This window comes from Tasmannia lanceolata, unplaced genomic scaffold (assembly GCF_043159265.1).
Source record: "Tasmannia lanceolata isolate RefF3 unplaced genomic scaffold, GAP_Taslan_0.1 ptg000019l, whole genome shotgun sequence".
In the NCBI taxonomy this organism is placed as follows: Eukaryota; Viridiplantae; Streptophyta; class Magnoliopsida; order Canellales; family Winteraceae; genus Tasmannia; species Tasmannia lanceolata.
Genome location: NW_027518696.1, coordinates 240219 through 254483, shown reverse-complemented (window position 1 = coordinate 254483; position 14265 = coordinate 240219). Strand labels below are relative to the sequence as shown.

Sequence of the window (14265 nt, the reverse complement as noted above, 5' to 3'; positions counted from 1 at the left end):
GATAAAACGATGAAAACTGACAACAAGGATAAATTCAAGAGCAGCACGATGAGTAAACAAGAATGGTAAGAGCATTGCAATTTAACAGAAAGATCATAGACGAAGTAGTGCTTTTATCAAGAATCAATGAAGCCAGAAAGCAGAAGTGAAAATAGGGTGAAATCGGGCATACCCATTCCCATGAAAGGCAAGAAATCGTGGGCCGTGACAGAGACACCCATCTCCGCAAAGAGGTCGACTGCGGCCTGTCGCGAGAGTTCTTCACTGTTGCAGAGGACTCCGTCCATGTCGAAGAGAACAGCAGAAACCTTTCCCCAGTCTGTGTCGATTTCAGGTTTTTGTTGTTGTTTCAGACAAGAGGCAGTTGTGTTCCGTTGATGGGAGGAATCCATGGCTCTTTGCCATTGAGGGAGGAAGCTGGAGCCGGAGAAGAAGAGTTGGAATTTGTTGGAAGATGGGGGGTAGATTGGTAAAGCGTGCGGTTGGGGTCGGTTCCTGAGCGACGGAACTGAAAACCGTAGCGCCATATATGATCCTCTCTCTCTACGTTGCGAATTGAAATGGGTTGTAATCTTATAGGAAGAGAGATTTGATTTGTGAGGGTGAAGTAACTAAAATGCCTGAAAACCTCAAAAGCGTCACTTTTTCGTCCCCATAACTTAGTTTTCTTTTGGCGGTGCAAATCGATGCTAAATGCAGAGACAGAGAGAGTATGGATGGTCCGCCCTGCACTACGTAGTTGGCCTCTCACCAATCAAAAATGCCATTATCCGTCCTGCATTTTCATAATGAGGCCGTTTCTCCTGCGTCGCGACGCACTAGAAGAGCCCAGCCGCAGGATATAACAAACGGTCGAGATTTATTAGGGTGTAAACCGAGAGAAAAGGTTGCCCGGTATCTTCTTCTCTTCCGTCTTTTCCTATTTTTTAGGTAGGACTAAAATGTGAAATTGGGAACTACAATTGCTGTGAAGAATGGCGCTTCAACTTCTCTCTCACACACATGCTGTCTCTTTTCTTTCTGTATTTTTTCCCCCTTTTTTTTTGTTTTGTTTTAGCCTCTCTTTCATGGCTTTTGTGCAAGATTTCACTTCTTCTCAAGCGAATAGTTCTCACCGAAGATCAACGGCTACCCTAGAGATCTGTTGAGGAGATTCACCGTTGAAAATCACCAACAAATGCTTCCGTATAAAATCTCGAAACTGTACAGGGTTTTAAAATGAACTTAAATCAGTTTGTTCTATACATGATTGAAAAGGAAAAACCGATCCAATATGGGAGGGCAGTCTATGTACACCCATTCATACATGAAAAGGAAAATTACATTTACACCCCCTCTAGTTTCTGACACATCCACTTCCACCCCTATAGTTTAAAACGTGACAAATACACCCTTGTAGTTTCAATTTGTTTAAGGTAGTGGGCCCACATTATTTGGATGATTTTTTGGTAGTGTTTGGATTCGGGTATGGGCCCACATTATTTGGATGATCCAAAGCGTTCATTTGATGAGTCCTGACCTAGATAGGGTGTGCCCAAAATATCTGCTACATCGGATCATCCTAACCCTTCAATCTATGGACGAACCTTCAGCTGAGGGGGCAAACCTTAAACAAATTGAAACAACAAGGGTGTATTTGTCACGTTTTAAACTATAGGGGTGAAAGTGGATATGTCAGAAACTAGAGGGGGTGTAAATGTAATTATCCCTTTTTTTAAATTTATGAGAGAAACCTAACTGGCTAACTCAAGAAATTCATGTGAAGAGAGAGAGAGAGAGAGGAAATGGAAATGGAAAATGACCTATTTTTTACTGATATTGTAGATCGCAATTTCGCGATTTTTGGGAAAGAGAGGATACCGGTTTAACTTTTTCCTGGGTTTTCTCCTTGACAAATCTCGACCGTTTGTTGTACCCTGCGGCTGGGTTTGGGCGACGAACCACTTTTCTATTGAGTCGCGAGCAGGTGAAACGGCCTCTTTTATAATAAGCCTCCGTTCCACCTCTGCAAAATTAGGGCTCTGTTACTTTCGACGTAAAAAACAATTTTACGTCCTTCTACGGTGTAAAATTTTCCAAATTTCATTAAAAACCGGAGAGTAATTCTTGCAGCCGAAACATAGCGTTATATTTTACGGCCTCTTCTCTCGCGACTCTCGAATCTTGACTCTCCACTCTCGCTCTTTCCAAAAGACCAAACCCTAACCCCATCATCTCTCTCTCTCTCTCTCTCTCTCTCTCTCTCTCTCTCTCCCTTTGAAGCTATCTCTGTGTTCGTCTCCCTCTCTTGATGGAGTTCTAGGGCAAAGAACGAAAGTAGAGTTTTTTTGGGCTTTTTTAATAGCTTTTCTTTGATTTTTTATTGATGAAGTTCTAGGGCTTTGATCTGTCTTCCCCTTGAATTGAAGTTTGATTTTGCTTTTTGTTTCTAAATGATTGTGACCAAACCCTAAAATTTTCTAGGGCTTTCATCTAGTTTTTTTTATCAGGTGAATTCCGATTTCTATTCGCATGATTCTTTTTCTTCTTTTTTTCTTGATTTTAATGTGAAATGGAATTAAGATTTGTGTTTTTCATGTTCAGTTTTTGTTAATTTTCTGCCATTTGAGAAAGAAATTGGAATTCTGGCTTTACTTGCATTAGAATGTATATTCTGAGTTGCAACCGTGGGATTTAATCCATGTCAGACCAAATTTTACGGTGCGCAAAGAAACAACGATAAATTTTTCATTGTAAAAATTTACTATGGAAAATCTCACCATCGCAAATTTTACCTTGGTTATAAGGAAACAAGGAAACACAGATACTGAAGTGGTTCTCTCTCACAATTCATGAGAGGAACGAATTGTTTATATTCATTTATATAAAACATGTATATGGATGCTGTTACAACAAATAGCTACAAGATAGCTATTAGAGGAACTATCCTTATCTTTTAGGAAACACTAAGCCAATCATATAAGAGAATACAAAACAAATAAGCAAATCTGAAGCTAAGGAGGAATTCTCGGGCAAATCTCTTGACGCTTCCTTTACAAATGTGGTGCTTCCTTTGCATCCGATCCTCAAACTGGTCTGAGGGCGCTGCCATAAGCCCAGTTTGATCCGCAATATGTGAAACACATCTCTAGGCAACGGTTTTGTAAATATATCTGCTAGCTGTTGTTGAGATGGAACAAATTGTGTGATTAAAGATCCAAGGGCCACCTTCTCTCTTACGAAATGGTAGTCAATCTCGATATGCTTCGTGCGAGCATGAAAAATTGGATTGGCAGTCATGTAGAGGGCACTAATATTGTCACAGAAGAGCGTGGGTGGCTTTGATTGAACAATCCCAAGATCACGGAGAATGAAGGATAACCAGGTGAGTTCTGCAATTGTAGTAGCCATTGCACGATACTCTGCTACCGCGCTAGATCGAGCAACAGTTGATTGTTTCTTGGCACTCCGGGAGATACAATTGGAACCAAGGAATTTACAAAAGCCGGTGGTTGATCTTCTAGTGGTGGGACACCCTGCCCAGTCAGCATCCGAGGAGGCATAGAGATCTAGTGTGCTTTGACGAAGGATTTGCAAACCAAGGTTGTTAGTGCCACTCACATATCTCAATATTCGTTTAACTAGGCGATAATTACCAACAGTAGGATTGTTCATGTATTGGCAAACGGTATTAACAGAATATGATATATCAGGTCGGGTTATGGTAAGATATTGCAATGCACCGATAATACTCCTGTATTGGGTGATATCCGAATATGAATGTGTATCATCTTTCAAAGCCATTGCTTTTACTGCCATGGGTTTAGATATTCCTTTGCACGAGCCCATGAGAGCCCTGTCGAGGAGATCTCGTGCATATTTTGATTGAGACAAGAAGAGACCGTTTGTAGTACGATGTACTTGAATTTTGAACGATATATAAAGAAAATATTACATACACGCTCCCATGGCGCTCCCAAACTTAGACTCTTCTAGACCCCATGTTACCCCGCACCTGCTTCGTGCTTCTAAGTTTCCACCTTTGAACTTCAAATTATTTGATAAGAAGACGGGCATCCAGATGTGACTCGATTTTTTAGAAGGAGAATAATTCTTGCTGCATCAACCCATTTTTGGGGAGATTTGTACGATTGGCCCTTAATATGGGAGTTCTTACGGAAGTTTTCATTGAGATATGATGCTTCATTGGAAAGGATTTCTCAGGAGACATGGTCCCTGTGCAATAATAACTCAACCTGCAAGCTCCTTAGCAGGTCTCTCACATGCGACTGATAAAGATTAATGAAGAATAAGAGAATAGGTTGAAAGGTGGAGAAGAAATCATATGAGAGCGAGTGTGGACCCCGATCCGAGGACGGTGTCGAGGGAACGGGTCCCTACATCCTCAAGATCTCCACAAAGTGATGGAGAGCTCTACCAAGGAACTCTCGAAACTTTTTGCCACCCTCACAGCATAGCATGAGTGGCGATATAAAAAGAAAGAGATACATCCTGACCCGGAGCCAGGGCTCGAAACCAAGATATACTTGAAAATAACTCAGAGTCGCCATCCATGGATGCACCATGGAACCAAAACAAATGCTCTGTTTGCAATGGATAACCAGAGATACTAAAGGTCCGTGCCTGGTGACGAATGGAGAAGGTCCGAAGAGTGCCCCAAATTCGCCCGAGTGCGAACACTTGGTCTCTTATGCCATTTTTCATTAACTTCGAAGAAGTTTGGGTAAAAATCATGTGAAATGGGAACAAATATCCCCGAGTGAACGTCTACCTAATCATGTATGACTCGGGGATGAAATAATAAACACACATAAAGTAAGATAAAAGATGTGTCACCTATTGACAACTAGGTTATGAGTGACATGCCTAACAGGTGTCTAAGTTCTGGTGGACGAACACATGCATGCTACAGCTAAAGGTATAAGGTCTGCGCATGAAAGTAAGAAAACACAACAAAATATACAATAACAACACAACAAATCCTAAGACTCTAAACCATTTAGCCCGAGTCCTCGGATGGTCTGATATTCATCCAAAGAAGCCTACGTATCCCCGCCTCCACGAGAATCAAGGCAACGTAGTTCTTCGCACCTATTCTAAGCTATGATGCCTAAGACACCTAGACCTCTATCTTAGACTCGATCTAAAAGACCGGACTAGTTATTAAAGCTTCTTGAACGATTATTTAAATTCCAGTAAATTGTAGATTTTAGGACACCCTATATGCCCTAACTAAATGCAGGTTAGCCCTAAGCTAATGCAGGTGGTTCCTACAACCTACGTGTAACTAGGCTGTGTGTCTTAAGAAAACAATAGGATTGCTAACGCATCCTAGACCTAGTCATCAGTCGGCGATGTGAATCGCCAACTGACCGGACGGAGGCGCTCCTATAACTCTAGGACAAACTCCTAACTCTAAAACAAACACAAACAAACACACAACAAATCAAAGAGAAACTCCTAACTCTAAAACTCTCTATCTAGGACAAACTCCTAACTCTAGAGGAAGATTTTGTTGAAAACAAGGTTTTGAAGAAAAAGGGTTAAAGCATTTATTTACAAAGTTTGGCTGGACCTGAGATAAGAATCTCAACCTGCACTACGTACCTCGTGGAAGAGGATCAAGCCAACGTAGTTCGAAAATCGAACTCTCCTAACTAAAACCTAACACTCCAAATGATTTAAGGGTTTTTTTAATATTTTTCAAATATTTTTGATATTTTTAAAGTTTTCAAATGTTTTTGAGTTTCAAATTTCTAATATTTTTTGGATTTTAAAGCTTTTCCAATGCTCTGAACCTTTAAATATTTTCAATCTTAAAGGGACCACACAATAACACATAAGCATAACCACAAACTAGGGCAAAGCCCTAAAGCAAAAGGGAAAACCCCGAATAAGCAACTAGCGTCTCAAAGAGACGAACCACAACAAGTAAACAATGTCCCAAGAACAGAGAAAACAATCTAAGGCCCCAAGCAGGGAAGGCTCTATACGACTGAGTCAGTCTCTAATGGAAAAACTCCTGACTAATAACACTAGGGAGGGAGTACAAATGAGTCAGAGACTCTCTAATAACACTACCAAGTCAAAAACTCGCTCTAAAAGAGGAGGCCACTCTAACATGAGGCAAGGTAAGCCTCCTAAAAGGGAAACTCTTTATATGCTTGTCTCCGAGACACAAATGACGTAAACATCTGATGAGACTGGGCAAGTCTCCTATATACAAAGGAGGGGAGTATACTCGGACTGAGCAAGTCCCCTAAGGATGGGCTTGGGCTAGCGCCTTCATCGCCCCCTACAATGACAAGGGCGCTACATGACTGAGCTAGGCTCTCCTAAGAAAAGGAAAAGATAATAGGAGCTTGCCGGATCTTAAGCAAATTTTGATCGTATGCCAACTACTAATACATGATATTTCAAACACACACTCATCATCTATTTCCAAAATGAAGACAAGGAATACCATATGAGACAACATCTTATGATGGTATTCTCCGAATGCACATATTTTGATACCAGCAATTAGGAATCAATTTATTTTGGAAATGAAGTGTTAATCTTACCTCTCCCAGACAAGTATCACTCCGATAAGAAGTTGAGGAAATAATGAATTTAAAAGACAAACTTCTCTCAAAGTTAGACCCACTGACGTGAGGAAAGGAAAACAACATACAATTCGCCAGACAATCCCATGAGTTTTATTTATTTATTTATGATCCAATAGCATTATTATCAAAGCTTAATGCCAGCTACAAAGTTGAACAGAATTTTGGCACCTAATGGCTCGAATTTGGTTTCAATGAACAGGCAACCAGCTATGGTATATACGCATTGAAACACAGTCCATTTGATATCACTTACATATGTTAACTCACCAATGAACCAAATAAACTATGCACACATTGAGGCATATTCAACTTGATATCAACAACATAAGCACTAGGACTTAAAGCAAGGTTATGAATTCTATTTTCTGATCAGTGTAATATTCATGAACACTAATCAATCAAAAACTGAACACCATAAGAACTGAACCAGTCTTTCAATCAAAACTAATCAATATAAATCAATTATAAGAACATGAACCCCATCCCACTGTTAAGGACTGAACCGATCTTTCAGCCAAGATTCCACTACAACAATCAATCCATTTCAAGGAGGTGAGAATCACCCGTACATCAGGGACTAAACGAATCCTTTAACCAAAGTAGAATCACATAGATCATTTGATTGTTAAAAAAAAAAAATCATCTAAGCCCAAGGAATTAATCAAATCCTTCAAACAAAATAAGGAATATAAATCATTCAACCATGTGTAATATAGCAGGGATTTATCTGAACTAGAAAATGAAGAGAATTGAAAATTTTTGGAAAGACATTACACCTGCTATGCCAATGATTCTTTCGATTATACCTTCCTCCTCGATCTCTTTGTAGATTTTTTTTTTAAAATCAGGAAAACCCCTCTCCAATTTTCTTTTTCCACAGAAAATGAGCTTCTTCTCCACAGCAGCTCTCCCTCCCTCTCTCTCTGATTTTACCTCCAAAGTGCTGGCCCTCTGAATTTTTCTTCAAAAAAAATGGATCACCCTTGAGAAGATGATGGCTAAGATGACAAGGGTGACTCGAATGAAATGGAGGAGGTGGCTAATGAAATAGAGCTGTGGGGGATGGAACGGTAATGGTTGCAGAGAGAAGATGGAAGATGGGTTGAGGTCTAGAGCTAGAGGTAGGAGAAGGTGGTAGGTTTGGGTTGAAAATCCAATCGGAACTTGGATGGTAGTGGCGATGGTGAAATCAGAAGAAATGGGTTTCTATGGGGGTTTTGAAGTGGGTTTCAATGGAGGTGGAAGATGGTGGTGGTGATTGAGGTGGAGAAAGGAAGAAGGTGGCTAGTGGAGGTAGGTGGTGGTGGAAATGGAGATAGGAGATGAGAAAAAGGGTGGATGGGGTGGCCGATGGAGATCGTCGGATTCCGGGCCGGAATCTACCAATTTCGCTGGTAGAAGAGGTGGGTTTCGGTTTTTGGAGGTGCAGAAAAAGGGGTTTCGGTTTTGGGGGTTGAGGAAGGTGAAGGTGGAGGATGGAAGAGGGTTTTCGAAGGGTGGTGTTGGGGTGGAGATGGAGGTGGAGGATGGTGGAGGTGGAAGAGGTGGGTTGCAGAGGTTGAAAATGGAGATGGGTTTTGGGTTGATGGTGGTGGAGATGGAGGCCGATCGGAGCTCCGGCCGGAGATGGGGTTTATTGTGGTGGCCGGCCGGAGTTGCAGAGATGGGTTTCGGCTGGGTAGAGATCAAGAAGAAGAAGAAGAAGAAGAAGAAGATGGCGGCGATGGGGCCGATCGGAGCTCCGGCCAGCTCACCCCTTTTCTCTCCCTTGCGGCTGCCCTCAATCCGACTCCTCTCTCTTCTCTACTGCTCCTTTTTCTAGAAAAGGAGAAACCCTAATTCCTCTTCTCTCCCTCTCGAGCTCTCTTCCCTCTTTGATTTTATAGCCTAAACATTTTCATCAGTATGATCTAAACCCTTCATTGCAAAACCCATTTACCTTGCCTAATCTCCACCCGTGATCTCTTCCATTTGGTTAGCTTAAAGGGAAGTGATATATTCATGCCCCCCCTCCTTGTTCCCTGGACAGCCCATACATAGCATATTCGTAACTACTTTTTCACTCTACAAGGGGTGGTCTTTGGAAAACAGGGGGAAAATGAATTGCTTTTCTTTTTGCTTCCTGCAGGAAAATGATATGGGCACCTCCGCGGATTGATATTGACACAGACTCAACTTGTCTTTTCTCTTTCTCTTTGGTTTGCCTGTTGATAAGAAAAATGAGACGCACACACTTAACTCTGGATGATGGCACAAGCTCTCCTCCTTTTTTTTCTACCATGCTTCGCTCGATTCACTTGAAACCTTGTTGAGACCTACATAGGATCTGGAACTACCCTATAACTGATTTTGGGACACAAATTCAATTATTTTAAGGAGATTTATTCAAACAGGTTTATTTGGGGTTCGGTCAAAATGGGGTGTCTAGAGCGAGTTACTATTCGCTTACATTATTTTATTACTGATCTCTTAGGTGAAATTTTACAAAAAATGACATAAATATCCCTATGTAAAAGCAATAATACCAACTCTCTCTACAAATAAAATATGAAATGAACATTATTTTTGTTTACTCTTCAGCAACACTCCCCCCTTCAACCTGGATCATAGATGTCAATCATGTTAGCTTGCTATGAATTCCACTAGGTCTAATTCTTCCCATTTCCTTGGCAAGGTTGCCAACAGGTTGGTCTTGAGTCTTAGCATATGGTGAAAAGATTTCTCTTTTCCGCTATTTTTTCTCTCTTACAAAATTACAATCCGCCTCAATGTTATTTGCTTTCTCATGGAAATTGTTTTAAATCTTGGTTTCGGTCGGCACAGAAATGAAAACATTTCGGTTTCAGTTTGAATCTTGTAAAATCACAGAAACATATGGAAACATACGTAAATGATGAAATTTTTTAATCTTTTAAAAAAACATAAAAAAATATGCAAATGATGAAATTTTAAGATGAAACTTTGGGAAATACTAGTATAAGCACAAATACGTACTTATAAATCTTCACCTTTTTTTGGGTGAATGGCAGACTTAAAAATCTTCACCTGAGCAAGAAAGCCATCCATAATGGCTTAATCACATCGAACACCTAGTGACTTGCATTGCCGCACATGTGCACATGTCTAGAACAGTAAAGTAAATAATGAAGTACAATGTAATGAAGTATAAGAAACTACAATGATTAATCTTCCCTCTAAAGACCCAAGTCTATGTCAATACTACATATAATTATGAGGTATTATTAGTCCCATGCCGATCTAACTTCCCATGCATAAGATATGTTACTACAATACCCCAACACTATAAGTAATACCTAAACTACCCTTACATGTTATTCAACACTCCCCCTCAAGCTGGAGTGTATATACTATGAAACTCCAACTTGCTACAAAGAACTATAATAAACAACTAAAAATACAACAAAAATGACCATACGTCAAAAAGTACAATAAGGTCATACACACCCATGGTATAACACTCATCCTCAACCCGGTGTGGTAAATATATAATGAAAACAAACAAAAAGACAACAACAGCCAAGAGTGAACAGATTTAAAAAAAAAAACAGCGAGATCGGCGGCCATAAAAAACAGAGCAGCTCCTCCTGAATCAGCATGACGACGAGAGCAATAAAAAACAAGGCCTCTCTCCTGAATGAGAGCCCGTCAAATACATGTGCAAACCACGAAGGATCGAGTGGTGACACCTCGACGGGAAAATAGTAGCGATCCATCAAGCAAAATAAGTGCGCACATGAGCAATGGTGACGCACCATGAGTAGGAACAGCAACTAACCAGCACCACGCCAATAGAAGTTAACCACCGATGGGGAAACCATCGGAGACAAGGTCGACGGGGAAACATTTGCCTGGAGAGAAGAAGACAAGAAGGAGAAAGATAACCAACCAACGATGGGGAAACCATCGTCTAGTGACAAGATCGACGGCATAAACATCGTCGCCTAAAGAGAGGTCAATGGGGAAACCGTCACCTGAACAGAGCCGACAAACAGTGAGGAAACCACCGCCCGGAAAGAAGGTCAACGGGAAAACGAAGCCGTCGCCTGTAAGAGAATCGACCAATGACGTGGACACCATCGCCCAGAAAAGATGGTCGACAAGAAACAAACTCGTCGCTTGTTAGAGAAACGACCAACGATGGGGACACCGTCGCCCTGAAAAAAAGGTCAACAGGAAAATTAAGTCATCGCATGTAAGAGAGCGGACCAATGATGGGGACACAATCGCCCGGAAAAGAGTGGTATACTAGAAAACGAAGATCATAAAGAGAAGACGATAACACTCTCCTTCAAGAGAAGAACACACAACAATATAACAACACTCCCCCAAGAAGACAATACGAAGAAAAAGACAGCATCAAGAGAAAAGAATAACTCCAAGGAAAATATGACAACACTCCCCCTCAAGTTGAAGGTATTGCCTTACAATGAAAAACGACGACAAACAAGGCACCACACCTCTCTCAAACATTTTGGCAGAGATAAGACAATCGCGTTAGTCGAGGATTGTATTTTACTGGCCTTCTTTAAAGAAAGACAGTGGACATTGTGTCACAGTGTCTCACCTGCTAATTGGGGAAGGCTAAGAATCAAAACACTGGATTATATACGCCATTGCCTATTCCCAACTCTCTATGGCAGGATGTAAGCATGGACTTTGTCCTTGGACTGCCTAGGACAGCCAGAGGACATGACTTCATCCTGGTAGTGGTAGATCAATTCTCACGGATGGCTCGCTCTATTCCATGTAGCAAGATAGTTGACGCCACACAAGTTGCTAAGTTGTTCTTTAAGGAGGTCGTAAAACTTCACGGGCTACATGTTTCCATTGTATCTGAGATGTCAAATTCGTCAGTTATTTTTGGAAGACACTTTGGAAGCTCTTTGGAACCTAATTGAAGTTTTCCTCAGCGGTTCATCCACAGATCGATGGTCAGACTAAGGTCATTATTAACCGTAGCCTGGGTGATTTGTTGAAATGTCTAGTAGGTGACCGTCCAGGTACGTGGGATCTTTTGTTACCGATTGCCAAGTTCGCATATAATAGTTCTGTTTATCGGACTACTAAAAAGATCCCCTTCGAGAGTGTTCATGGCGTTAACCCTCGTCAGCCCATTGATCTTATACAATTATCCCTTGATGCCCGTCCATCTGAGTCAGCCAATTCCTTTGCCCAGCACATCTGTGACCTACATGCAGATATACGTCGTAGGATTGCTATGAGTAATGTTGACTACAAACTAGCCGCTACTATACATCGTAGGATTCGTGAATTTAATGAAGGAGATTATGTTATGGTTTGTGTACGTGCTGAACGTTATCCTCATCACTCATTCAAAAAGTTATATGCTTGAGCCATTGGACTTTTTTATAAGTACAGCCCTAATGCATATTTAATAGACTTACCTACTGATATGAATATTAGTCACGTATTTAATATCAAAGATCTTATCCCATATAGAGGTGCGTTCGAGCCTCCTACTATGCCAACAATATTTCTACAAGTCAAACTGCCAGCTCTTTTGTTCTAGCCCCAGTGCCTATGGTTCCGCCGGTTCTACCACTTCCTGCCTACCAGATCGATGATATACTTGCCGATAAGATCGTTACATCACGCAAGGGTGAATTTCAGCATTATCTTGTCAAGTGGCGTCATCGACTAGATTCTGACACTACTTGTTACAGAGGAAGATCTTCGCTGTTTGGACACTGTCATCTTGGAGCAATACCACTCTTCACGTTCTGGACTCTAGAGGAGAGTTCTTTTCAGCGGGGGGAGTTGATGGGGATTGTAGACCGTCCGTTGCAGATTTATTCTAGGTGTGGCCGCACTCAGGGGGCCCTGTAGGGATCTTTTTATTGTTTGTAGGGATATTTTATTGTTCGTAAGGATATTTTAGGGATTATTTGGCATTATTAAGGTTATTGTGGTCTTTGTTGCTTATTAGAGGTATTTTGGTCTTTTAATGAATGTTGGATGTCTATTAATAGGCCAATTTACAGATTTTTGTTATTTAGGATGAGTAATCGAGTTTATTACAGATTTGAGTTCTCCTTTCTTCTGTTCTACTTATGTTTCTTGTCTTCTTCTTTACCTTTCTTCTTCCTATTTTCTCTTCCTAGCCTACATCATGCGGCCTTAAAATTGTCTCGTATCTTCATGCCGACCTTTAATTGCGAAGAAGGCTCATCAGATGGGTTTCTTGGGTAGACCATTATTATGGAGACTCGAATCACTGACGCAACCTGTGATCTTCCTTGCCATGTCGTCTCTTATCAATATGTATACAGTTGCAACTGAAAATGGTGATTCTAACATTTGGTATTTCTTCTCTTCTATCCTATGTATCATCTTGGAGCTATACCTTTTTTTTTTTTAACTCTTTCCATCAATCAATATTATTTGAAAAAAGGAAAGATAGGAAAAAAATGAAAGAGTAGTAAAAGACTCATAATTAGTGGTCGCAGGTTAAAGCTTTAAAAGATTTAAGTGCCATATTTTTCAAGCTTTGATTAGACCAGTATGTTTCTCAATTTTAGTAAGACCAGCATTGGAAAACAAAGTATTTAAATTTATAATGCATCCTGATCAACTTTTTTCTGACACATGCGCTCACACACTTCATCCAACAACCTTCGAGGCTATTAAATGTTCCAGGACTCCATTATTTATTCATGACAAGCCAGTTAATACCTATTAAAACTTGACCGAACTGTCATAATCTGGCATGAATTGGTGCCCAACCTGTCAAAAGGATATTAAATATCCCATGAATCCATTGTTTATTCGTGTTGGGAGGGTTAAATTGCTTCTAATAATCTGGTGAAACTAGATTGATCATAATCTAGCATGGGTTGGTGAACTCCAAAATGAAAGTTGGCCAAAATAAAACTGCCCCTCTGGACCAGATTCTTATGATTTTGTAATTTTTGCTCCATAACTAGTGGTGAAGTGCTCTGCAACGATGTTACTTTTGCTGAGCTGTGATCTATAATCTATTTGCTCAACCCATGCATCACATCTCGTGGCTCAGGTTTGCCTGGGTTCAGTCAGTGCATACGTGATGGACTGTGCTCCAAATTTTATGGTCGTTTTCCAGGACATTTTCACTCTTTGATTTCCCCTGCTTTGGTCATGCAGTTCCAGAGCCTCATTTAGACACCTTTGTCTTCTGCAAAAGCAAGGGCTCTGTTGGAGCATTCCAGCTGGATGACGTGTAATTTTTTATAGCAATATGTTCTTTTTTTTAGGAGTTTCATTTTTTTTTCTCATACCAATATTTTTCTGCCACCTCACAGCGGTGCCGAGATCGTGGACCTAGTTGCTGATGATCTCTATGTCGTCCGTTATAAGTCGATTAAAGGACTGCTAGAAAACGGGCAAATCGACCTTGTTTAGATTGCTACAGCCATGATTATTTGTCACCACTGCAGCTTGGCAGTCTCATCGGTGGTGAAGAAGATATCCGAACTCCTCCTTGGTTGCCTTAGCATTATACACTTTCATGTGCAATGCATGCTTATCTGTGTTGAAAGCCTCAGATATTGCCGTTTCCTCCATTAGATTGTATGGTGCTTTAAGTCTTCCAAATTGTAAGGCTGTTCTTTCCTTGATGATTCTAAAAACAAGTTGAATA

At 40.7% G+C, this 14265-nt stretch overlaps 1 protein-coding gene across 3 annotated transcripts in view; it reads right to left on the bottom strand.

Annotated features, from left to right (window-relative positions):
* LOC143852688 (haloacid dehalogenase-like hydrolase family protein) overlaps window positions 1–789 on the bottom strand; it is a 71785-nt gene extending 70996 nt beyond the window's left edge. The window contains exon 1 of one of the 3 annotated variants that reach the window (XM_077362227.1): window positions 173–789. In XM_077362227.1, the coding sequence (XP_077218342.1) occupies window positions 173–527 (355 nt within the window). In that variant the 5' untranslated portion in view covers window positions 528–789. The remainder of the gene's footprint in view (window positions 1–172) is intronic. The other 2 variants (XM_077362226.1, XM_077362225.1) reach the window with 2 other exon arrangements.
* Window positions 790–14265: the final 13476 nt, after the last annotated feature.